Genomic DNA, 25,085 nt, shown 5'->3' on the forward strand with positions numbered 1-25,085 from the left:
TATTTTCAAAGCCGACCGTCTTGGCCAGTTTTTTGTTTCTAATTAAGAGGGCCAAATTTAAACCGGAAGGCCGGAAATGTCCCTCAATGACCATGAGATACAATGTTTCCATTTTCCACCGCCGTCGAACAAATCAAATCATTTGACTGGCTGGCTGCGAATGTCCCCGACCCTGACCGCTTTTGCGGCGTTGCCATACCAACGACTGGTAACGAGTTTCCCATGGAAACAACGTTTTCCCGGGGGTTTATTTACGCGGAACCTTACTCTTGAAATTTTCATCGTTCGGACGTACTGGGTCGCGCAATGTTAACGAAGAAGGAAAAGCTGCTTATCCGCCCGTGGCAAATGCAACGGTACATCAACCATCGCATTAAGGTGGTGACGGCCATGCCCGCCATCGATTTCCATCCACCGCCGGAACGGATTCACATCGCACAGAAGCTGAAAAAGCAACAGAAAGAGCTCGAGCGAAAGGAGAAGATTGAGCAAGAGAACATCCGGCTACTGCAGCGCCTTGGTGCCATCATGAGCAAGAAACGGTTGGACAACATTTGGACCTACACACGACCGAAGTAAGTGAGAATCTGCGAGTGATCGCTTAGTAGAAGCAGACTTAAGATGTGCAAGTTTCTTCCCACGTTTGCCAGCTTCCTTCGTCGTGAAAACATCTACCCCGTCCGTCCAAAGACTACCCCCGCCGATGCGTCCGGCCATCGTCGATCGTCCGCCAAACCAGCGGGAGAGAACCTTTCGAGCTCCACCGTCGTATCGCCGCTGACGAGCTGGACCAAATCCATCCGCTGCAGTGCCTGCAGTGCGCCGGCCCGTGTCGCAATCCAGCTGAATCAAATTGCACCGGAAGGACGCATCCCGTGGGCGCCGCAGCGGAAAACCACCAACCGGAAGCTGCTGCAGGAGGCTGAAACGGAACAGCACGAATGCTGCCGATTCTGCTGCTGCTAGTGGAGAACTAGAGGAGAACCGTACGGCGTGGGCAAGCAAACCACCAATTCCGACTAACCAATAAGTAACACGGCACCGGAGAGGCAGTAGTTTGTTTACATTCGGTTTTGTATTTTCACCACCATTTTCCGATAGAAAATAAACACCACACGAACCACCACACTCACACTTCACTTAAGCGGAATAAAACGGGAGCTGTGGGTGGCACCGATACCAGGACGACCGTGCTTGACGGGTTTGTACGTCATCGAGAACTCGCCCAGGTAGTGGCCGATCATGTCCGGTCGGATTTCCGTCTGGTTGAACGTCTTGCCGTTGTACACACCGACGGTCGAGCCGACCATCTCCGGCAGGATGATCATGTTACGCAGATGCGTCTTCACGCACGCCGGCTTCTCGTTCGGGGGCGTGTTCTTCTTCGCCAGGCGCAGCTTCTTGATCAGGGCCTGCGGCTTCCTGCGCTGTCCACGCTTGAAGCGCCGCTTGGCCCGGCTGTGCATCAGCTCCACCAGCGCCTCCTGCTTCATGTCCAGCAGCTGGTCCAGGTCCACCCCGCGGTAGGTGAATTTACGGAAGGTACGCTTCTTTCTGGTTCCATCCTCGGCAGCTTGGTCGGCCATGGTGGCGGTTTGGGAATTGATCCACGGATCGGTCGGTCCCAAAGAATGCGAAATTCGCGAGAAATCACACGGCGCTACGTCGTCTTGCGACCAGGAGCGGGTTGAAAAAGAGCATCTGTCAAACGAGCGGATGTGGATCTGTCGTGTCGTGAGCGCCTGTGAGTGCGTTTCTCATGTCTGCGTTTCTGCTGAGCGCTGACTTTGCGTTTCAAGTGTGCGTTTTTGCTGCATGGGCTCATCATTCAAACCATGACGGTTAATTTTCCACCGCAAACCACGAGCTCACGATGGGGTTATTAGCCGATTCACGATCCTGTATGGTATTTTTATCAATCTTTATCGAAAAAACACTTTTTTATAGCTAGAATTAATAGAATCAGATAGAGCTTTCTCTTTTGTAAATGTAAGTATTAACTGCATAAAGAAATATTTTAACCGTGGAAATTTGCACACATATTTCGTGCAATATGAAGACGAAATAGGGATGATTTATAGCAGCTGGAATAGTTATTAACTCACCAGATCTTGGACCGCTCTAGAAGTCATCTGAACTGCTCACAATTGGAACCAACCCTTTAGTCTAGAGGACGCAATTGGCTCTCATCGCTCCATCCAACCAATGTGGATCTGCCGAGGCATATGTAATATAGTGAACTTGTAGCCCACCTGAGTCTGTGAGCAAGACCCCTTTCCTCTTGAACAAGCCTCGTTGCATTATTGTTATGGCCCTTTTGGACGACTTAATTGGAGTGGATCCTGACACAGTGAAGGCGAGTTTAACAGGAGCTCATGAAGAGAATACCGCTTTCTGACCTGCAGTTGAGTCGAATCTGTAAAGATCGCTTGAAGCTGTGGGCAAGAGCTCCTGGACCGTCTTTCCTGAAGTGGGTTTGGTGATATGACCCCGAAGAGGGTGTTGCTATCGGAGTCCTGAGCTTATGACACTTCGGACATTATCACTTACCGACCGACAGGGGACCGACCACAGCAAAACCAAACAAGCAAGCAGCAGTTCAATAATTTGTATCAAGTCAATTTTGTTATTCTTTTCTCATCCCCGGAAGGACACAAATGAAACAAAGTTTTCAAGCTTACACTGTTCACTAGGGAGTTTCTATGCCTTCTTCCTCGCAGATGAGTTGTTAACCGTACTGTTGTTGTTTGTTTTTCGTGAAGGGGTTTCAGGTTTTCAGGAAGGGAAGTTCCTTCTGGTTCGTTGATTAGAGATAAAAAATAGTCCGTCGCTTTTCGAAGCTGTATTGATCAATACACAACATCTGGATTTGTTTGTTTGTGAGAAAAAAACACAGCAGTTTTGATCTGACCGTATTACAGATTCACATAGACTTTCCGATTGCCCCCCAGCCGACTCGTTTTCTCTCTTTACAGTTCCTGCTCCTGGAATATAAATGGTACGTTCTCTGTTTTGTCCTTCTTTTCCTCTTCCGTTTTTTTTTGTGTTGGTTTCTGTGTGACTCTTATGTGTGTATATATATAAAGAATTTATACAGATTTGAATCCCTGCAACGGTCGGAACCAACGGGGATTAGTTCGTCCCGATGCGCCGTCTCACTTTTTTCCTTTTTTTACGTTTGTTTTCTTCTTTAGGCATCAACCGTCCACTATCTCAATCTCCCAATCTTAATTTTGGTAGGGACGCCGATGAGCGGTGAGCTTTAGGGAAAGGTTTTGGGGGAAAACAACGTGTGTCTGTGCGCCTCCACGTCAGGCCCACATTCGGGACCCAACTACTAAACACTTTTGGCAAGAGGCAAATAGTTTGTAAAACATGTACACTTATGTTAGGGCGGCCCAGGACACGCAGCATTCGGTGCACGTGCACGCGGCGTATGTTTTTCTGACGTGGACTGGCAATAAAAAACGCACAAACGCCTGGTTCCGAGCCGACACACGGCCACCTACACACACACACACTCACACAATCGAATGCATGATCGCATCCTGATGGGCACGCCATTTCATCACTGGCGTCTTCTTTTATGCCTTGGCCGTAGGCTGTTTGATGCTGATCAACACGTGTTCCTTTTACTTTTCATTAAAGCTTAACTGAACTGCACACCATTTGTGCATCTCCTCTCTCGGGATACCGGAGGACAGCTCCTTGCAACCGTGCGAAGGATGCCTCGGCGATATGGGTGAGCGCGAGAGAGAGAGAGAGAGAGAGAGAGGGATAGTGGGGAAGCATGTCGAGACATCCCGCACGTCCCGTGGTACAGTAGTGGTTCATATCAAATCAGACTTTGCGTGAATCGCTGGTTCGTTGGCGAACAACAATATGGTACAACATTATCTATAATAGTAGTGTTCTCTCATTTCTCCCGGCACGCCTGACCACCCGGGGCCGGGCGTACCGGTGGGCCGGAGGGTGCAGTCGTGCACAGCATCCCTCGCCAAAAGCTCTCTATAGGTTAGCACGGGTGTCCACGTGTTTATTTTTCTAGTAAATCGTAGAAAATAAATTACTTTATACTTCTTGCGTTAATGTTCCGAGACGTTCTACCATACTCATAGAGCTGCGGTCAAATCATCGCTGCGCGCTGTAGAATCATCAATTAAAAAAAAAACGAGACTATTTTACAAAAATATCAGTATGCTTACTAATGCGAGCGCCAGGCGGGTTCATCACGTCCCCATCAGCATCCTTTCCCTGCTACAGTAAGTGTATGTCCGTTTTCCGCGTTCGAGTTCACACCCTACGGTGCCTAAACCTTCGCCGGAAAACACCCAACGGTCACACTTCTACCAGATCAAGAAGAACGCGTGCCGTTAATCACAAAGCATCGACCATCGATGCATATACTAATTCTGTATTCCTTCCATGTTGCCATGTTTGTTTGCTAAAAGTTCCTATTTCTCTCACTCTTCTTTACAATCGTCCCCGGCTTAATTAATTTGCTTTGTCTCACACAGCCCTCGCCTCAACGCGATTACTTGCAGGATCGATCGCTCATGTCCTTATAAAAAATCCACCCCCCCATTCCATCGATTCGCCCCCGGTTTGCTTCTTTACATCTTCTAACTGACGCAGTGTCCTAGGACATCAGTTTCAGCAGTAAACTGAACCCACCCACTGCAGCAACGAATAAAACACGACCAAAAAACCAAGTGAACGACAAAAAAAGATGAAGAGATGTCGCATTAAATCGCCATCGCCGCTACGTGCTGTTGTGTTCGGCTCGTTTCTCGTTTGAGGAGATTGAGGGTTGAGTTTTGTCCTGCAACGGCAAGGATCAAGGGATCTATATACAGCGGAAAAATTGGTAGCGGGCTAGCATCCGCGTTCGAAATCACAATTGGCGGTTTTTTGTTTTGTTTGCCGCGACCATTTTGTTGGCACGAGCGCACATATATACCGAGGCTCATGCATGTGTGTCGGTTTTGGTGTGTTTTGGTGTGTAGTATCTGCGTGTTGGTGTGTTGTTGCTGTTGTCCTGACGTGTGGTGCTTGTACCATTATCTCCAGGATTGCTCCAATCATTCTTTCATAAAACACTGCCCTTTTTTACGGTTCAACTGAGTTCCTGCCTGCTTGTTCAGATCGGGAGAGTCTGATAGGCGCACGGCTCACACATACTGACTTGACGAGCCTAACCTCTCATCAAACCGGTACACACGTGGCGTGGTCGGGTCAGTTTCGTTTTCCTCCTTCAACCTCGCTCGATTCTTAGTAAATATATAAGATACAATGACATTGCTTCTGTTTTGTGTGATACACTCCCTCGACTTTCTTCTCGCACGCCTGGCTGGTCTGGTCTCGCGGACTTTGCTAAGGGACGTCTTGCAGCATGTACTGTGGATCGTTGGCTGTCGTCGGAGAGTCGCGCATTGGAGTCGGTCAGAGATCGTCGTGAGTAGAAAGAAAGAATCGAAGTCATCAGTCCTTGAATTCCGAATAAATATCGATATTTATGTGTTTCAGTAGCAGTTGTAGTAGCGGTTATAGTTCATGGACTTAAAAGATAGCCCAAAAACCACGCTCGGTGCACGTGTGTCTTCAATGAAATTCACCTTCATTGCTATGTTACAGCAGCCCTGTTTCTCTGTTGCTAAGTTTTAACAAACGAATTTTTAGCATGAAAATAGTCCAAACAGTTCCTTACGTAGCACTATGTATACTGGCTCCGTCTTTTGCCAGTAATGCAACCGACATTCGATGATGACGATGATCGATATACTTCAAATGGTGGATTAACTAATACGTCAACAAATTTATGCGTCTTCGTCCTAATTCATAATAAACTCTCCAAAAACCTACATAACCTAACGCACCCGTCAAACCATGCGCGATTCGGGTGCGATTAATTTTGCGTGCAAAAAACCACGCGCAAATGGAAGTGACACAAGACTTCTTCCACTGCAAACAAAAAAGGGGAAAAATTGGTTGCCCACGTAGATGAAACGTACGCGCGAGATTGTGTTTTGCTTTCTGTTTGCCGAGCAGATGTAAAACTTTACCAAATAAATGCACCGTCGTGCCACCCAAAGAAAAAAAAAAGCCTCGTCCTAATAATGGTTGTTCTTCGTAGTATCGGAGAGTCTTGCTGCTGTGTCGTCGTATTAGAGATGGGCGAAATGATTCGCTTGGATGATTCACCGACCGTCACTAATTTTACCGGTGTGTTTGAATGCGTGTGTGTGTGTGTCTCGTATTCATGGCTCGTGGTTTCTGGTGTGCAGTTGCAGAATCCCACGTCCTTTGCCTTGCCTTCGCTGTCGATCGATAGTTTAGAAGTTGAATCCATCGCGGGGAATGTTCGGATTCTGGTTAAACTGGAACGCGTTCTCGTCCGACGCAGGTCTAAGATCTTCGAGAACGGCTTCGTCAACCTGGAAAGACACACACACACCGATTGCAGATGTTGCGTTAAAATCACACCTATGTGTTTCTCGCCACGCTCCGCTAATCTTCCGCCACTTACATCTTCCGAAAAGAACTGCTCGATGATGTCGTACGCCAGCTTGTAGATATCCACATTTTCATGATTTTGCAACACTTCAATCTTTGACACACCGTCACACTCCTCGATCAGATTTGCAACGTGCTCGGCGTGCGGTCCGGCCAGCTTAAGCATGTTGTTAATGCCATCCAGTACAACCTGCCAACGAAAAAGGACAATAGTCACTCACTCAAACGCTCGATAAACGCAAGAGTTCACGTGTGCTACGTACATTGATCACTTGACAATCCTGGCACATAAGCAAATCGCAGAACGGTTGGACAGCCCCGTCGTTTATCAGCTGTGCGACTTGTTCACGGTTGCCACTGATCGTTAGGTTGCTGATCGCCCAAGCCGCCTCCTTCTGCGTGTGGAAGTCGCCGTGCTTTAGATTTTCAATGACCTTCGGCAGCAGACCGGCATCAATAACAGCCTGCACCTGTGACTGATTTCCGGCCGTAATGTTCGACAGGAACCAGACGGCTTCCTTGCGAATCTTATCCTTGCTGTGAGTCAACAGTTTCGGGAAGTGTGACAGCGCGTCACAGTTCAGCACGACCTAATCAAACAGGATAGAACCGGTAACCAGTGAATGTGGAGCGTCGAGGGACACCGATCGCACGCTGCACTTACCTGTGTCTGATCATCCGAGCCAGTGACAATGTTGCCCACCGCACGTAATGCAGCCGTCTGTACCTTCACTTCGACGTGCGACAGCAGCGGGATCAGCTTCGGCACAACACCGCTGTCAATTACGAGCTGAATCTGCTCATTGCCACCATCGGTCAGATAGCTCAACGCCCACACCGTATCGACCAGGATGTTTATGTCCGTGTGGTGGATCAGCATGTTCAGTGCTGGCAGAATCTCGAGAATCGTAGCGGCCGGCGGCGGCGGATCCTTGTTGCGGCACAGATTCACAATCACCCACGTGACGTTGCGCAGGAAGGGGATCGGAATTTCCGGCTGGATGAACGACAGCAGTGGTTGCACCACGCCCAGCTTAATCACGTAGTCACGCAGGCTCGGTCCGTCGCCGATGATGTTGCCGAGAGCCCATACTGCCTGTTCGCACACGTTTGGTGCGGGCGAGTTGAGCAGGCGCAGGAAGAGTGGCACGGCTCCGGCGCGAACCACCTGGTTCGTCTGTGCGGCCGTTCCCGACGCGATGTTTGTGAGGGCCCAGGCCGCCTCGAACTGCAACACCTGGTTATCGTCCTGCTCGAGACAATTGACTAATGTTGGAAGAATGCCACTGTCGATGAGATTGTCGATCGGGGGATTGCGGTCCGAGGACAGCAGCCGGCGGGCGGCCTGTACTGCGGCCAGCTGGCCCTCCTTGTCTTCGCTGTTGCCCGCCTTCTCGACCAACTTCTTCAGGTTGGACATCAGTGTGTAATCTTCCTCGTCGGTCGATTCTGCCGTCTGAGGAACATTGCGCCGCTTGAGGATCGTTTCTTCGCGTTTGTTTTTGCGCAGCTCCACCGTGACCTCCGTTCGTCGACGTCGCATTTCCTGTGGAATTGTAGCAAATTTAGTTACCTCGGTCATCATTGGTTGCAGCCGGTCCATCACACGGCCGGTAGATCAGTTCAATCCTTTTCAAAAGACCCAATATCTAGCTTCAAGTGTATCATGACAAGCCGACCAGGAATCTTACACCAACGACTCCTGAGGTTTTGGTGCAGAAGAAGAAGGAGAAGATCATTGGTTTGAGCGAGATCTAGAAGCCTGTGCACGGCAAAACGATGCACCTGCGCCGCCAAAGGTCAACGTTGTTCCAAATAGCCACCACCACGTTCATAGCAACAGCCATGCCAGGATGACCTCGGAGCGCTACTTTAGAAAATCGCATCGAAGCATTCCGACCCAACGATCCAACACAATCGTAAAAATAAACATACACGCACAGCGCCAGTGCTGAGCGTACATCCCTCTCGCACCTGCTTTGCACACGCCGTTCGCTGTTCGCTGATACGACATTAGTGGCACGGCCGGCTACACCGTCAAATAATTCACGACGCAGCAGCACGTCGTATTATTCAGCAGCGCTTCACATTTATGATTACGCGACGAGCCGATTCATCATCATCGTGGCCAGCACTGGTACACAACAAAAGAAGGAACGTATCGCGGAATACCACATTGCTCCTCTCCACACACGCGCTCGTCGCTCGCGATTGACGTACAATACAAAGGCGCAACTAGCGAAGGAGAGAGACGAATGAAGACGGCTCGCGGTGGCGTGCGGGCGTGTGGATCATTTGAGGGTACCGAACGAACCTGCAGAACATTCTCGGTCTTATCTCAAGCATATTTCGCACCAAATTCCTGTGCGCGGCTAGACAGCGGCCCATTCTATCGCCGGAAGAAAGATCACCTTTCCATCCTCGTGTCGCTCGAAAAACGGAAACGTAATTCACCGACACAGCATCGGGGAACGCAGTGACAATTTATTTCCCGTTTTCGACTTCCACAAACGCGCACACACACACATGTACGCCCCACAAGTCGAAGCGGACAGCCCCAGTGCCGCCGACGGATGGATCACCCGCAAAGCCCAACCCCGACCGCCCACATACTTACATCCTGATCCTTTCCTTTGTTTTTGAATCCTTGCATACGATTCTTCGACTGGGAATCTATCGACGCCATTTTCGTGGGGGAAAAAGCAAAACTGCTGCTGGGAATCGAACAAAACGTGCTGCCCCTGACTCACTCGTTTCTGCTAGCGCTCACACACTCGCTCTCACTCACACACACACGCTAGGCACCCGGATTCGCGTGCCGCCGTCCCTTTCGCACCAACACTAAGCTCGACACAATCGCGATGGGATGATGGCAGGTGGTGAGGTAAGAATGTGCCGTAAAAACGCGTAATCGCGTTAAACAGCCACCGTTGTCGAACGTTCCAGCGCACGGAAACTCTTTCGGCGGTACAGCTTTGCGGCGATTTAATGCGAAAAAGTGCAAGATTTGATTCGCTTTTCACTTGGAGCAAAATTGAGCTGCTCGCAACAGTAGTTGATGGGAACAATCAAGGTGTATAAATAGACTGAAGGTGTGATCATTCCGGGAGCTTTGACAGCTCGTCGGATGACACAACGGGTCAATCCCAAGGTTGCTGAAGAAGTGTTTATGGAATATTGAGACGAGCTCGGGAATGGTTTCGGACCACAAATCCGTATTTCTACCTCGTTGTGAAGAAATGTATGTTCCACAGCTCCATAACTGTATGCAGTTGTAAATACTCCAAACTTAAAGACGGTACGATTTTCAAAATTCCTTGGGTTGTATTCACAGTAGCATGCCAACCAACTGCCTGTTGTAAATATATCAAATCTGATTTCGGACACTGCACAGTTCGGGACACAGCTATAGTCAATGAAATATAAAAAAACGCAAATTTATTAATTTTCGATATAAACTATGGGAACTCTTCCGTATTTCAGCGGGAAAATAATTTAAACATTTTTTCCAAAACGACAGCTGCCAAACACAGACGAGCAACAACCTGTCAACGGCGATGTCCACCGGCAGGTCGCGCTGGTGCAAAGGCGGTGCGATTGTGTTTTGTTGATGGAATGCGAAAAGTCTGTCGCATCGCAAAAATCAATCCACACGCACGCAAATCGCTCGGGATAAATCGTTTGATTCGTAACAAGCTAATCATCCGCGTGATGCTTTGAGTGTGGTTGCGCTGCTGAAGAGATGCAAAGCGGTTAGCAAACAATTCCGTGGGGTGGTGCAGTTTTGGCCCTAGTGCGCCCTGCGTGTGTGGTGTGTATGTGTGGTGGTAGTAATCGCGACAGTGTTGCGGGAAGTGAAACAGATTTTAACCTTCGGAAACGCTTGTTCGCGCGATGCAATGGTTTTCGAACGATGGAATTAAGGCAACCCGGTCAGACATCGGCATCAGCGCCGTCCGCTTCATATCACAGGCCACCCCCAGTCAGCCAATCGAACCACCCGCCACCCTCTGATGGTGGTGGAGGAAGTGATGGTGATGTGTTGTTGTTGCCGCCCCGTTCCTGTCCAATAACAGTGCGCGTTCGAAGGAAAAGTCTCGCGAATCTGCCCAGCATACGGGAAAAGTTGAGTGCAATTTTCGGAATCCAGCTGCAGGAAGTGCTTCATCCCACCGATGAGCACCATTATCAACAGCAGCAACACCAGCAATTCGTCACCTTTCAGGTGCTGGACGAAACTTCCGGTTGCCAGGTAGCAGTAGGCAGTGCGCTGAGCGGTTCCCTCGTATCCAGTGGCAACGGTGATCTGATCGGTCAAATACAGGTAAGCTGGTCGTGCCCGCTGGGTGTCAACCGAGAAACCGGGCGTTGAATATTTAGCTAACTGCCGAGAACTGACCAGCGAGCCATCGGTTCTCGCCAAACTCGTTTTCGTCACATTGTTTTACGCAGTTAGCATAGGCGCCTTAGCTTCACCTTCAACGATTAGATGCTGCTAGGCAACGAGAACCGGCGGCGTACAGTAGGGAAAGTACGTGCGCGATAGTTACGCAGCTGGTTTACGTTGTTTCTTTTTGTTTCGAAATGGTTTCTAGCACTCGGATCAGCACAAGGGGTCAAATCAGATCAGGCACGGTGAGGTTGCATAAATTCTATGTTCTCGATCAATGTGCCACTGTTTCCCGTCCCAAACCAGATTGCCATGTACGAGGAATTGCTTCGGTCCGAGTTCGGTCTGATAGGAGCAGTATGCTGGAGAGGTGATCACATTTCCAGGGGCTTTCCCAAACACGGTGGCAACTGACCGTCATGCACATTATTTAATTTCTTATCCACAGAGATAGGTAGGTAGGTGCCCGCTGATAAGCTACTTCGGGTACTTCCGCCATTTCCGGTCGGGCATTGTTTGTTGCCATCGATCAAATCCGTACCGGTGTGAAAGTACAGGGCGCTGGCCAAAAAGCTAGATGATAGTGATGATGATGATGGGCTGATCATCAATCAGTTACGATCCATTTTAAAATAGCTCATAATCAGTGCTCTATGGCCATGTGGTTAATTGTTCGCAATGTATGGGCTATAAATCGGGCCGAGCCTGCTGTTTTGCTGTTATCACACACCGGGTGCACACTCCCTCGGCAGCATATTCGGCACAAACTTCATTATGGTTATCAAGGCGCTTCTTTTCCTACGCGTGGCTTAGCATCCCAATTCGTTGTGAGGGATCCGTTGGCTGATAAACGTTGATGCTGGCCGGAGGAAGGTCTCCTGTTGTTGGTGCTCGTATTTCGGATCTAGCCAGAATGGGGCGGATCGTTTCATGTTACGCTTTTTCAAGCTTCTTCAGGAGGAACCTGAGAGTACTACCTTGGATCGGATTTGCGTCATCCGAACAAAATTGCAAGCCACTACTCATCGTGTTCTTTGAACTGTGGACCGAGGGCTTGCGAATCTGTCGGTTTCTATGCTTCTTCGGGGTTGTTCCTGCTGGAATTCGACACAGGTTTAAAGTCACGTAAGCGCGACTTTATCAAGCTCAAGGATTCTGTTTCGAACGCCCAAAAAAGCATTAAAATCGGCAATGGATTGTTATTTTTTACGGTTCCAACCTCAAGAGAATCGAACCTGTCATACAGATTTGTTACTGTTATTTTTTCTTTGCGTCCCGTTCATAACCAGCGCCTCCAACAAGGCACGGCGGCACGGCGGCACAGCGGCACGGAACCCATTGATGATCGTGTTTTCTTCATTCGAGCGCGGCGGCAGGCCGCAGTAGTGTCGTCATTGGGCTAATTTTAGAACGTTATGCTGAAATTGTCATACACCTTAGCGTGTCTTGTAGTCTGCGATCGCTAGAATGTGTGAGAATCAACAAATGACAAGAAGAAAAAACCGGAGGCTAGTTCGCACCGGTTATCCCAAGGTTGCTCCTGTCCTGCCAGTATGTCCACTCGGTGTGTTCCAGCCACCCGCACAAGGAAGGCGTAGCAAATGCATTTCTCGACCTGCAAGTACGAAACAGCGCGAAACGGATCAGGATAGAAGCGGAAACGGAGCGGAAAGTAGGTCAAGCATTCGAATACGAATACCGATCGAGTGTAAATTAAAATGTATAGAGCATATTCTTGAGCAGCACATTTATTCGCCTCGTGCTGGAACAGCAATCACTGAGCAGGCATCGAACGGCGTAAGATCCGGCGATCGGTCGTCGCCTAAAGTGCTTCCCAGTGTGTCTCGCTGGGATGTTGTTTTCGGTGTGTGGTTGTGGGAGCCGAGAACAAACAGCAAAAAGATGAAGAATTGAAACGGCTATTAAACCGGCGGAAAGATCGAGACCCCAAATATATGCAAACGCTGAAAGAAGATGGAAATCGAATCTCGCGAGATGAAGGTGGACCAGTGTGTCTGGCTGATTCGGGCAATTTTGGAAGAGCGAAAAGTATCGACCGAGGGTGAGAGAGAGAGAGAGAGAGAGAGAGAGAGAGCGAGAGAGAGGGCGCGAAGTCGAACACTAAACGGATAATTTCAGCGTCAGAGTCAGAGCCATCCAGGCAGGGCAACGCAGGCAACAACCAACCACACCGCCATCGTTCGTTCGCCACCCTGTCAAGTTTACGAGTGTGAGACTCACTCCGCCAGGTTCAGGTCGATCGGGCACATCCGGGTTTGAATTTGTGCAATAAACTAACCAACATTAGCAAACATCGATCGCGCACCGTAACAGCGTGCCCTCCCCCCGGGTGTCGGTGAACGTGAAACGGCCACCAACACAAACACTCTTGTGGCGATTTGGGGAGTTCAGAGTTTTAGGCCCAACAGGACGCGCATCTGACACAAGCTAACACCGAACGGTAGTTCGGCAAGATTTGAGCGAAGATATCGGTGACTGTCAGAAGTTCCCGTACGACATTAACGGTGGGTGAATTGGAATGATGAAGATCGGGTCAATGGTATGCGAAAATCCCCGGGGTTCTGTTGCGTTCTCATCCCACACGGTGTGCGGATCATTAGTGCTGGATGGCAATTTTCCAAAAGCTTCTTCGTTTGTCGGATGGTTAGTCCAATCGCACCACAGTTTATGATCGATCAGATACGTTTTAAGAATGTTCACAAGAAAGTTAGATTCTAAACACCATCCGCTGTAGTAAAAATTCGTTCACTTTTAAATGCCCCAAAATCGGACGCTCATAGCCGCGAATAATGTTGTAAATGCCTGTCTGTTGGCAATTACCATTGTTAGATAACAGCTTCAGTTTAAGCCATCGTTACGCGTACCAGACCCGTCTCGCTTACTCATGATGGCCTCGAAAAACCCAAATCATGCGCTTGCTGTCTGCAAGTCTGCCGCCTGCCACCTGGGATTGCTGTGGGAAGTCGCTGTGAATGTAAAACGAAAATACCCACCTACCCGCCACACGCTTTGCGCCACCGAGGGTGTACTACGGCTCGGCATTGTCTTGTCGCGTCGGATGGTGAGTTACGGGATAGATGAGTGGAAGCCGGATACTGTGCCGGATACGTTCGCAATTTTTGAAGCAAGTATGGGCTGTGATTTTGTTGTTACGTTACTGGAAAGAATGGGGCAAACTTTGCGTTTGTGGCGGAAAATCAAAATACGTACGATCGTGATCGTAAGGTGGAATTGCTGAAGAATATCTAATTTGAGTTCGATACAGTTGAAGGCAAATTGAAATATTATCACGTGTTTGTCTTTAGCTCGTGATGCAAGGTTGGAATGTGCCATCCTTCTGCTCCAGCAAATACTACCAGCGAGTGAAAGTTCGCTGGCAGATAGAATAGCACTAGCAGAAAGACGTGACCTAAGTAAAAGAAGGCTAATCGAGTGTAGACAATGATGATAAGGAATTGTCTCACTGTCACGATAAGTACAACTGATTCATGCTGGAAAATCCAACCCGATACACCATAACGCATCATGTTTGGTCTTGTCGAACGCGTGCAGTAATCCTTTCTTTCGCATCGCTGACCACTTCCGGTTAGCTCAGAGACCGAATCTATTTGTCAACAAAACAACAACAGCGAGCGTACGGTAGAAAAAAGCCGGATATAATGGGAGTCCACGCGTACCAGGAATCCCCAACATTGAATTCTCCTGTGGGGAAAACAGCGTGTGGCTGGGCTGCGGAGGGTGGAAGCACTTTCACTCACGCGACGAAGTTGTCGCGCATTCAAAGCCACCGATGCCGCGAAGGGAGAGTTGGTGATCGTACATTCCTTCTGCAGCCACACCGCGAACCCCCGGGTTCATCTGCTATCTTCCGGTCCGGCGAGCGTTGGAAATCCGGATGTGAAACTGCGAGCATGGCCCGCTGCTCTAGTGCCGGATTGAGTTTTGAACAATGGGAATATTGGTTATGCCAAATCCGGTTCGTACAAACCGTGTGCATCGAGGTTTGGGTGATGATGAGACGAGTACGGGGGCGCTACCGGTTCACTGCAGAGATCCGGATAGATAGGACGCAAATTGGACAAACATTGGCAGCAATTTCGGTAACATGCCGTTTGACACACCTTCAAAAAGGGAGATAATGCAACCGCTGATAAGGAGCCATCGTTATCGTGAGTGTAATGTAGATGACATGCGATGAAATATTGGGCAATGTCGGTCTCGAAACGTAAAATAACATCCTACAGCTGATCCTGGTCGGTGGTGACTTTGGGAACGCCTTAAATGGGCACTTTGCACCCGGAGTCAATTCCGGATCTGTTTTCTGGTTCTCATGCAGCTGTTCGCGAGTGTGCTTTGTACTTCACCGTGCATTTAACGCCTACACCAAAGTGGAAAGGATGGGAAACGGAGCTGAAGCAGAGGCAGCGCGAAGACAAACGGCGGCCCTGTTCACTCCACTGTTCGCTTCCTGCGCTGGAAGACGCGCTTCGATCATCGTTCCTTCGGCACTGCTGCCACCCGCCAGAGAAAGAGAAAGCGTTTCCCCCTTGTCTTTCCTTGGCCGTGGAAATGCCCACCGGCAGTGGCAGCTGCATTGCGAGGCAGCCCAAGGTCCGGGAGAAAACCGTTTCGTTTCGATTGCTGTAACCGCGTGCCGCGAAGCCAATCGGAAACCGAACCGATCGGGCGGTGAACGGATGAAAGAGAAAGGTAAACATCGCCCGCACTCGAGCTCTCTGGCAAACAGTGCAACGGCAAATTGGGTTTGGTTGGGGTGGGTAGCTGAAGCAGCTACTACTGAACCAAACGGATGTTGCTGTTGCGACCTGCGACCTGAGAGATACGCTGCAAAGAAAGCTCTTCATTGCGGCCAGATCCGGAAGATGCCAGCGAAAGCCCTGATTTCTGTACGGGGATTGTGAGGATGGAGCAAAAGTGAAAGGACACACAGGCAAGGAAGCTCCAAGGAAGCGGGCGGTCGAAAGTCAGTTCGATTCAGAAGCTATGAAAATCTGCCTTCGATTCAGCGGATATGGAATATCTATTCTTGCTCTCGCTGTTGTCTCCTTCCTTCAAGATCTTGAAAAACGATGAAGATGACTTTAAAGCTTCCCTGCATCCCTGAATTACGAGTGCGGACGAGGCGGAGAACAATAGTCAAGATGTTCCCACAGCGGGAGCACAGCGAGGAGCGCTGGAAGAATGCTGCCGAGATTTGCAAACGCTTTAACGGCTTCTCTTTCACGCTTCCTTTTGTACACCGTTTTACCTACTCTGCGGGTTTGTCCAAGGCTTCGACGCAATCTCAAATCGCTGTCGTCCTCAACCGATGATCCACCCAGGGTGAGAGAAAAAATGGGAGCAACCTCCTCAACGCAAGAGCGTTCCCGATGCGTTCCCTCGTCTGTCTCTTTTCCCATCAACACAAGTGGCAGGTGTGAGAACTGATCTGACTGGGCGAAGGGGACGTACGTATGTTGTGGTGCAAGTCGGGGGTGTTGGCTATCCTTCGCAGCGCGCAAAATAATCCACAAACAACAACCTGCGAAGGTGAATCGCGCGTGCGTCGTCCGCAACTCGAGAAGATCCGCAAACAAGCTTCTTCATTATCGCGTCATTGTTGGGGTCGTTGTGGTGGTGGTCGATTTCATTCTGCCCTCTGACGAAGCGCCGGACATTCATTCGCGAGGGCTGGTCGTGCGCGCTCTCTCTCTCTCTCTCTCTCTCTCTCTCTCCTCACTTTCGCGGTTGGCTCTCCTTTACTTGTCCATGGTTTGTGGGGGGTTGGTTTGCTGTATCGCTGACGAGTACAGTCGAGGACAGTCTCCCTGGCTTGAGAGGGGCGAATTGTTGATTCACACCCCTACGCACACCAGGCGAATGACTGACCCCCGCGTGAGGCATAGTCGTGGAGATGCTTGCGGTGTCGCATGTTCGCAGCATCGGAGCTTTCGCGATTTGACCCCATCGTCGTGGGGTGACACTCTCACACACACACACCCCCAGCGGTGTCGTGCTCTTCGCCCGTTGACGTGACATACTCACGACGCAACGGCAGCACGTCAGCCACCGCCAAGTCCACCAAGCGTCTTTGCGGCTCAAGAGAAAAGAGAGTCTTTTCGCTTCTCTAAACATCGCCTAGTTCTCCGCTGCACACCTTTCTTCTACACGAGCTGGGCTCATCCGGCTCTGGGTTCACCGATCACCACCGATTGTGGTGGGGTGGTGGGTTGTTGGGCCTCCCCCTTCACGGGCCGCGCGAGAAATCGGAATTAAAATTTTGCTACGTCAAATGAATGGAAAACAGTTGTAGTTCACCGCTCAAGACGAGCTGTTCGTGCGTCGTGCGTGTGGAGGATCGCGATTTGTGCTGTGCGTCCGGTTGCGTTGCGTTGCGTTGCGTTGTCGCTTCGGTCTCATTCGTCTTTACCTGAGCGACCGTTTCGGGAAAGGGTCTCCACCGAAATCAGGCCATTTCCATTGACGGCTCGTCGCTCGGCAATTCGGTTCCGGAACTAGCAGCAGAGGCAGCGAGTAGCGTACGTGCGGTGTGTCGGTCTTGGTCGCTGTGTTCACACTTGATTTTATAACCGTCCGCAAAGCAAATTGCGGACGTAGGGATTAGTGCCGCGCCAAAATCAACAACTGCGCTTGTTCATTACCGCAGTGGAGAGCCACCGGGTACACACACACGCGGCGCTCCTACATAGGTGCACGTGTACCGAAAGAGGATGTTTGCTCGGATGCGCGAATTATGTGTGCGTGTGTCAGTGTGAGTTTGTGTGATCATTGATGTGGCGAAGGAGAGAGAAAGAGAGTTTGCGAGAGAGAGAGAGATCTTCAAGAAGGGCAGAAGCGATCGATCGCGGATGTGATCGTGGTTCTCGCAGGTCGTGAAGCTGAGTGAAGTTTGTTGGTGGCACCTTGATAAGTGCGAAAACGTTCGAAACGGTGTGCCATTTCGGTGGAGTTTGTCCCGAGCAGTGTTCCGGCTGGTGCGTCAAACCCGCAAAGAGCAATCCCCGCGCACCAACATCACCACCACCCGCCACCGCCACCGCCACCATTCTCTGTGCTGCGGTGCTTTAGATCGTCACGATCGATCGATTTGCTGACGTCACGTTGCGGCGCACACAGCGCAAGTTGGAGCTTGTGCGAACGGCAAGCAAAAGGCACCGCCGCGCGTTTCCGATCACGAGTTCCTCCAGTGCGGCGACCAGAGCGCACACGGGGTAAAGCGAAATTGCGTACTGCGTGTGTGTACGCGAGAGCACTAGAGCGATCAGCAGCGGTCGGGCCAGGTGATCGGACGGACTGCCCGCGCGTGACGTCACTTGAGTTGCAAAATCCGGGTTCTCTGACATCTGCACGCGCTTTGGGACGGGCAAGGGCCAACGTGTATCTGTGATACGAACCAGAAACGAGGTTAAATGATCTTTGTGCGAATTTTGTAAAACGGACATCGTGACAAGCTAGCGAAACGAGAAGCGAGAAAGAAAGTGAGTGTACATCCGTGTTCGCGGCGGTTTCCAACGGCCTCAAGCTGTGCGTACGTGTGTGCACGCATACCGCCAACACGACTTACACACCTGCTCTCATCTGTTACGACGATCGTATGTGAGTGTGAGTGTGTGCTGGTGCGCGAGTCGCGTTAGTCAATGAGAGCAGCGCATCCTCCTTCGCTATCCTTGCTGGGGTGATCATTCATAAGCTTCATGTGGCCATAAGCCGAGCGACATCCTGCAGACGTGCGCAAACCAGTTCCTAGTGTCATACAAACCAGTTCCTTGGCGAACTCTCAAGAAAAACGGCAACATCAGTCGCAACAATGCTCATCACCACGAATTTTAATCAGAAGGTAATAGATTAATTAGTGATCTTCGCAGTTTTTTTGTATGGGTTGCCATCTCAATGCGATCGGACTGTTGCGAATATGCTGGTGGTTTGGTACAACAATCGACCACGCTGTCACACACAATCGCAAAATCCCACGGCTCTGAAGAATCCATGAAAAGGTGACGCACAGCTGTGGTGGTGGTGTGTACCTTCAGGTGTCATTCATCTGTCTACATCCGGTTCATGGTGGGATGGATTTTTGTTTTTTTTTCGAGAGCTCTTAGCTGCGGTTCTGTGCAGGATGTTCTAAAGGTCGAATAACTTTACTTTTAGTTGTTGTTATCTGTACTCTGCAAATCCTTTGATAGACTGTTTTGCTCGAAAGAAGTTAAAACTTTTGGAATAACTATATAATGAAATCTATCCAGTATAATGCATGCTGAAAAGTGTGGCAAATCATATTTTGATTTGGGAGGGGCCACCAAAACTTGTCCAAACCAAGAAGGACTAATATTACTTCATACCTTTAAAAAAAAGACGGCCACGAATGAGGATGATAAGAGCAGTATAAAGCTGCTTTTCTCTGATTGTCGTAGGATTCACGTGATTTATTTACGTCCTAATTTGCTGAGCTTAGGACAAGCCCCATCCGGACCGCCTTCCCGTACATAGGGCTGACTACTTTACTACGGGTAAAATTAAGCCATAGAAAGCCAGAAAAGGCAGGCCGAGACCTCTCGAGGTTGTAGTGCCAAGGAAGAACAAAGAAGTACAAGGCTGCCCAAAATCCACAAGAACGTCTTTCTGACCAACTTCAGGGAATTTCAGACCTCTACTCATCTACTCGAGATATAAGTTAATGCAATTGTTTTCTTTTCTCTATTTCCTTCAGCAATTCATTGACTCGCTATGCACGAACGAGGCCGAAGATTCCAGCTATGACAGCGACTGCGACGGTGACGATCTCTCCCACGAGCAAGTGTCGCGCACAGCGAGTGACACGCTCGGACAAGAGTTTGCCGAGTACATAAACGTCCCCACCGGTCCAAGTGCCGGACATCATCAGCAACATGGGAAGGACGTCTCCCCGACGACCCTACCCGAACACTCCCCAGGGTATCAGCAGAGGGTGGAGTTTGCCCTGAAACTCGGCTACACCGAAAAACTGGTACAGGCCGCTCTACAACGACTGGGCCCAAATCCGGCCCAGAACGAGCTGCTGGCAGAACTGATCAAGCTAGGATCACAGCCGGGTGCAAAATGTGGCAGCGAGTTCACAATCGATGCCCACGGGCATCATGGTGTGGGGAGTGGCGGCGACTCGGGAGGGACAGTGGAACTCGCGGCATCGGTGACAGCGCTCGGCGGCGGTGGATCCGCGTCGATGGTTAACGAAGAATCTCTGCGCCCGATAGTGATAGACGGGAGCAATGTTGCAATGAGCCACGGTAACAAGGAGGTGTTCTCCTGTCGCGGTATACGGCTGTGCGTGGATTGGTTCAAGAACCGGGGCCACAAGGACATTACGGTGTTTGTGCCCAAGTGGCGCAAGGAAAGCTCCCGACCAGACAACCCCGTCAAGGATGGGGAGATTTTGAACGAGCTGGAAAAGGAGCGCATGCTAGTATTTACGCCGTCGCGGCTGGTCGGCGGCAAGCGGATGGTCTGCTACGACGATCGATACATTCTAAAGGTATGTATCCGGATCCGTTCCTGTGGCAATGTGATGTGGAGCGATGGAATAATCGTTTGTCTTTCCTTTGCAGCTTGCGGCAGATAACGATGGCATCGTCGTGTCGAACGATAACTATCGCGATCTGGTGCAGGAAAGCACCGAGTTCAAGAAGGTCGTCGAAGAGCGGGTACTGATGTATTCGTTCGTGAACGATCGCTTCATGCCGCCGGACGATCCGCTCGGCCGTTCGGGGCCCACGCTGGACAACTTTCTGCGCGTGCAGCCGCGCAAAGGCGATCCGCCCCCACCCTGCCCGTACGGCAAGAAGTGCACCTATGGGAATAAGTGCAAATTCTACCACCCGGAACGGGGCAGCCTGCCGCACAAATCCGTCACAGAACGGCTTTCCGAGCACGCGGCGCGACATCTGCAGGCGCGCAGTGGACACGACCCATCGTCGGGTGCTGCTGGCGGTCGCAGTGCGGTGCAAGGCAAATCGCTCAGCGTTCCACTGAGCAACAGCAGCAACGAGACTAGTCCCATCAACGATAAACGGAAAGCATTATGTAAGTGTTGGTAATTTGTTAGGCTTTGGTTAGGTTTGACGTCAATGGGAAAACGAGCGGTACTGTTATCGGAAGAAAAGCCATGCTCACCGCAGCACCGCACCAAACTGGTCGGAACCGGTGTCGAGTAAACAGAGTCGGCAACTTTAAAAGCCGGTGGTTATGTTTGGCGGATGGTTTAATTTCCTTATTTAAAGAAAAACAACCCCTCATACATAGGCGCCATTTTTAGAACCGAAAAAGGTTGTTAACATTTACCTACTCACTTATCTACCAGGCGTAACAACTAAGTGCTGAGTCGTCCGGTGCCATTCACAGCAGTGGTATTCCAGCTGCTTACACTTTGTTTGTTTTTGTTCGTTTCAGGTCGCACAAGATCAAACGTACCTTCGGAAAGCGCCAATACCCCGTACGGTGGCGCTGGCATGACTCACGCCCATGGCGGACACTCCGAGCTGCTACCGCTACCCCATCCTGTGCAACATCCAGCCGTGCGCCAGCAACCACCGCAACAGTTGCCTTTCCACGCTCCGCCAGTGCCAGTGGCCAGTAATCGAGCCCTGCCGTGGGATCTTTCCCCTCAGCAGCAGCAGCTTCATCAACATGCCAGTATGGTGGACGTGCAGCAGATATTCCCCAAATCTCATAGTATAGAAAATATATCTAAGGAACCGCCACCGTACGGCCACGCTGGACTCCACCATGCCGGTTGCTACGGTGCTCAGGCCCTTTGGCCCCGACAGCAACCTCCGTCCCAACAGTCTCCCCAGCCCCAGGTGACTGGGCCCGGTAGTGCGAGTGGGACAGGCGGCCCAGTAGTACAGCAGCCACCACCATTGGACCAGAGCGATCCGAGCGGGTTGGTCGATAGTGTGAATCTACACCGGAAGCTACAGCGTCAGCTGACGCTCAATCCTGCTGGCTGTGATCCTCGAATATATCAGATGCAAAGGCTGCAGCAGCAACAGCAATCGTCGCAGCAGCATAATCCCTCGCCACAAACCCCTTCCCAGCAGCAGCTCTCACCGCACCGACCCCTGGCCCCTTCCCTTAGTGGTGGCACGCGTCCTTCGCCTCCCACCCAGTGGGAACTACATCAGGTAAGGCGGACGCTGAGCGAATGTACGCGGTTTTCGGTGGTAGTAAATAACCTTTTGCTTGACCTCTTCTTCCAGCACGTCACTCGGATTGCTTCGGCTCCAGATTCCTCGCGTCCCTGGGGTCACAATGGGCCACCGCCGGCGTCTTCCTCCGAACCGCATATCAACCTCGGCTGGTCACCAAGCCCCGGTCAAGGTGGTCCCACCCCGGCCCTACAGCAACAGCAGCAGCAGCAGCAGCAGCAGCATCATCAGCAACAGCAACAGGACCGACGTCGGTTGCACTACCATCTGGCCAGTATCTTCCCGGAGGATCAAGTACAAACCGTCATGCAGATGTACCCGGACGAAACAAATCCGCAGAAAATATGCGCCGCCATACTGGCCATGTATCAGAAGATGTAAATGAGCAATTTGGAGGAACAGGCCGTCGGATACGCAAGCGCGGATGCTTGAGATGCTTGAGAGACAGGATGACCGCATGGAATACTCAAAACACTCCGTAATGTTAAGCAAAACTATTCATTATTTTTCTCCCTCTCTCTCTCTCTCTCTGTCTCCCTCCTTGTTGGAATACCACACACACACACACACACACATGCATCCAGCACACGTGACCATTCGCGGTACGCGTGCCCGTTCAAATCCGTACTGGCTCTAATCCTTATCGTGTAGTAATATTATTATTTTATACTAATTATTATCAAACGAATGGTGGTAGGGTGCGAAGTTGCCTTGCGCTTCGATAGGCGTACAGGGGACTTGGGCGTTAGAGGAAAGCCATTGAGGAAAATTGAGTGAACGCAATGGGCAAGTGGCAAGAAAATAGCGAAACAAGGCAAGGTGAGCGTATAATCTCAAAAGATTTTATTTAATAAACAGTTCGCTCGTTGTCGTAGACACGGCGACGTTTGTACTTCTTCCAGTTAGTTACTACCGCGTAACGATGTAAAGATATTGACCGCCTCATGGGCAGAATATTTAAATCGATAAGGCAAGGAAGCAAGGAAAGCAGGAGGGTGGAGTGGAAGAGGGGCTAGGAGACTGTTGTGTTGTAGCGGACGGAAAATACACATCTTCAAATCTATTACCAATTTTACTATGCTATAATCTGTTAAAAACGAACAACTACAACAACAACAACAACATACATTTCCCAACTATTTACTGAATTTCCTGTTCAAACGATCTACACACGCGCGTACGCATGTAAATGTAGCGTTTGCGCTACGATGACACACACACAGACAGACAGAAGAGATGGTGTCCATGGAAGCGCAGCAAAGCTACTAGGTTGCTAGATCTATTGCTACTAGGGGCATCCATACATATATTGCTTTACTTCATATTGGAGTATGAGTTTGTGTTAGCAGCCGTGGAGGATAAATGATAGAGAGGATCCCCCATACAAGCCCCCCCACACACACACACACACACGTACACGCAGGTGCGTTTCGTTTGTGTTTTTACTGCAACCTTCCGATACTGCTTCCAATTAAGTTAAGCGTGTGAAGTGCTTCCGACGCATGTAAAACCAGTATTCCGTTCATCTTTTTTTTATTTCGATGATATTACTGCTATTACTATGAAATATAAAGCAAGATAAACTATCACATTAACCCCCTCTTTTTTTGGTTTCATTCGGACCCAGGCAGTAATACTTAGAAAATGGCTCGGCTGTATACTGCGGGTGTATTGAGTAAGAAGCCCCACTTTTATTCCTTTATGCTTACTTTGCAGTACGCGCATAATGGCTAGTTTTTAGAGAACGTTATACGACAGAAGCGTGGAATGAGCGTTGGGACACTCGAAGGACACGATTTGAAAGTCATCTCCCTACAGCATAAAGTTAACAGTCGCGCACAGAACAAGATGTGAAGTGGTGGATTTTATTTGAAGAATGGTTGTTTTGGCTGCTGGTGTACGCGGCACTGTATGAAATGAATAAAGAAAACCTGCGCTGGATATCCCGGCAAACTGCTGTAATCGGCAGAAACCATACAACACTGTGTCTGTTTACTTACTTACTTATCAGGCGCTGCAACCGCTGTGCGGTCTTGGCCTGCTACAACAATCCTCAATACCGCTCACGGTTCAGCGCCGTCGTCCCGGCCATTCTGACCGGACGCATCAACACCATCACTCCATCTCAATTTAAGGGCTGGGTCGTCCGGTGTCATTCTCATGACGTGACCAGCCCACCGGAGCCTGGCGAGTCTAATTCGCTGTACGATGGTAAGATCATCGTACAGCTCGTAGAGCTCGTCGTTGTAGCGGCTCCTCCATTGTCCTTCCACACATACGGGACCAAAAATCCTTCTGAGCATCTTCCTCTCGAACGCGCGGCTAAGAGGGGTTCGTCAGTTTTGGACAGAGTCCATATCTATGAGGCGTATGTGAGTACTGGGACTATAAAAGTTCTGTACAGTCCCAGCTTCGTCCGTCGCGACAGGTATTTAGAGTGGAGAAGTTTCCTCAGGCTGTAGTATGACCGGTTTGGCAGCCAGCACCCGTGCGCGTAACTCAACATCAATGTTGTTGCCGGTGCTGACTTTTGACCCCAGATAGGTGAAGTTTTGGACGACTTCGAAGGTGCGGTCACCCATCTGTACATCACCCCTTCGCAAATCCATCCCCTGTGTTTGTCCACCATCATTTTGGTTTTCGCCTCGTTAATCTCCAACCCGAGGTTCTGTGCCGCACGCTCGATCCTTTGATAAGTTTCTGCTACATAGGAGAGCCTCAAACCAATGATGTCTATGTCATCAGCGTATGCCAGGATCTGGTTTGACTTATAGAAAATGGTCCCCGAAGTTTCCACCTCCGAGTCGCGGATGGCTCTCTCTAGCGCCAGAATGAAGAGGAGACAGGCAAGCCCATCTCCCTGGCGCAAGAAGCCCTTGGTGGTAGCAAAGGGCCCGGAGAGTTTTCCATCTACCTTCACCTGGCATGTGATGTTGGCCATTTTTCATTCGTACAAGCCT

The 25,085-nt window shown here is 50.1% G+C and overlaps 4 protein-coding genes across 6 annotated transcripts; 2 read left to right on the forward strand and 2 right to left on the reverse strand.

Moving 5' to 3' along the window:
- Positions 1-82: 82 nt before the first annotated feature.
- LOC118504860 lies at positions 83-1,325 on the forward strand. The gene is made up of 2 exons (XM_036039896.1): positions 83-575; positions 651-1,325. Exons 1-2 carry the CDS (start codon positions 307-309, stop codon positions 964-966), a joined length of 585 nt encoding a protein of 194 aa, XP_035895789.1. The 5' UTR covers positions 83-306; the 3' UTR covers positions 967-1,325.
- Positions 1,054-1,708, reverse strand: LOC118504862 (40S ribosomal protein S15). Its single transcript, XM_036039898.1, has one exon. It carries the CDS (start codon positions 1,584-1,586, stop codon positions 1,137-1,139), a length of 450 nt encoding a protein of 149 aa, XP_035895791.1. The 5' UTR covers positions 1,587-1,708; the 3' UTR covers positions 1,054-1,136.
- An 895-nt stretch (positions 1,709-2,603) lies between these two features.
- Positions 2,604-9,599, reverse strand: LOC118504858 (importin subunit alpha-3). Of its 2 annotated transcripts, none has more exons than XM_036039893.1 (5): positions 9,131-9,599; positions 7,178-8,059; positions 6,777-7,103; positions 6,527-6,703; positions 2,604-6,434 (listed from the first exon to the last, which is right to left on the reverse strand). In XM_036039893.1, the coding sequence occupies exons 1-5, from the start codon at positions 9,197-9,199 to the stop codon at positions 6,333-6,335; spliced, it is 1,557 nt and encodes a 518-aa protein (XP_035895786.1). In that variant the 5' UTR covers positions 9,200-9,599; the 3' UTR covers positions 2,604-6,332. The 2 variants fall into 2 exon arrangements, with proteins under 2 accessions (XP_035895786.1, XP_035895787.1); XM_036039894.1 differs by lacking the exon at positions 9,131-9,599 and adding an exon at positions 8,488-8,629.
- Positions 9,600-10,075: 476 nt separating this feature from the next.
- Positions 10,076-24,102, forward strand: LOC118506175 (ribonuclease ZC3H12A). 2 transcript variants are annotated; one of them, XM_036042946.1, is made up of 5 exons: positions 10,076-10,837; positions 19,653-20,453; positions 20,527-21,001; positions 21,368-22,101; positions 22,177-24,102. In XM_036042946.1, exons 1-5 carry the CDS (start codon positions 10,331-10,333, stop codon positions 22,504-22,506), a joined length of 2,847 nt encoding a protein of 948 aa, XP_035898839.1. In that variant the 5' UTR covers positions 10,076-10,330; the 3' UTR covers positions 22,507-24,102. The 2 variants fall into 2 exon arrangements, with proteins under 2 accessions (XP_035898839.1, XP_035898840.1); XM_036042947.1 differs by lacking the exon at positions 10,076-10,837 and adding an exon at positions 14,650-18,782.
- Positions 24,103-25,085: the final 983 nt, after the last annotated feature.

Source organism: Anopheles stephensi, chromosome 2 (assembly GCF_013141755.1).
Source record: "Anopheles stephensi strain Indian chromosome 2, UCI_ANSTEP_V1.0, whole genome shotgun sequence".
NCBI lineage: Eukaryota > Metazoa > Arthropoda > Insecta > Diptera > Culicidae > Anopheles > Anopheles stephensi.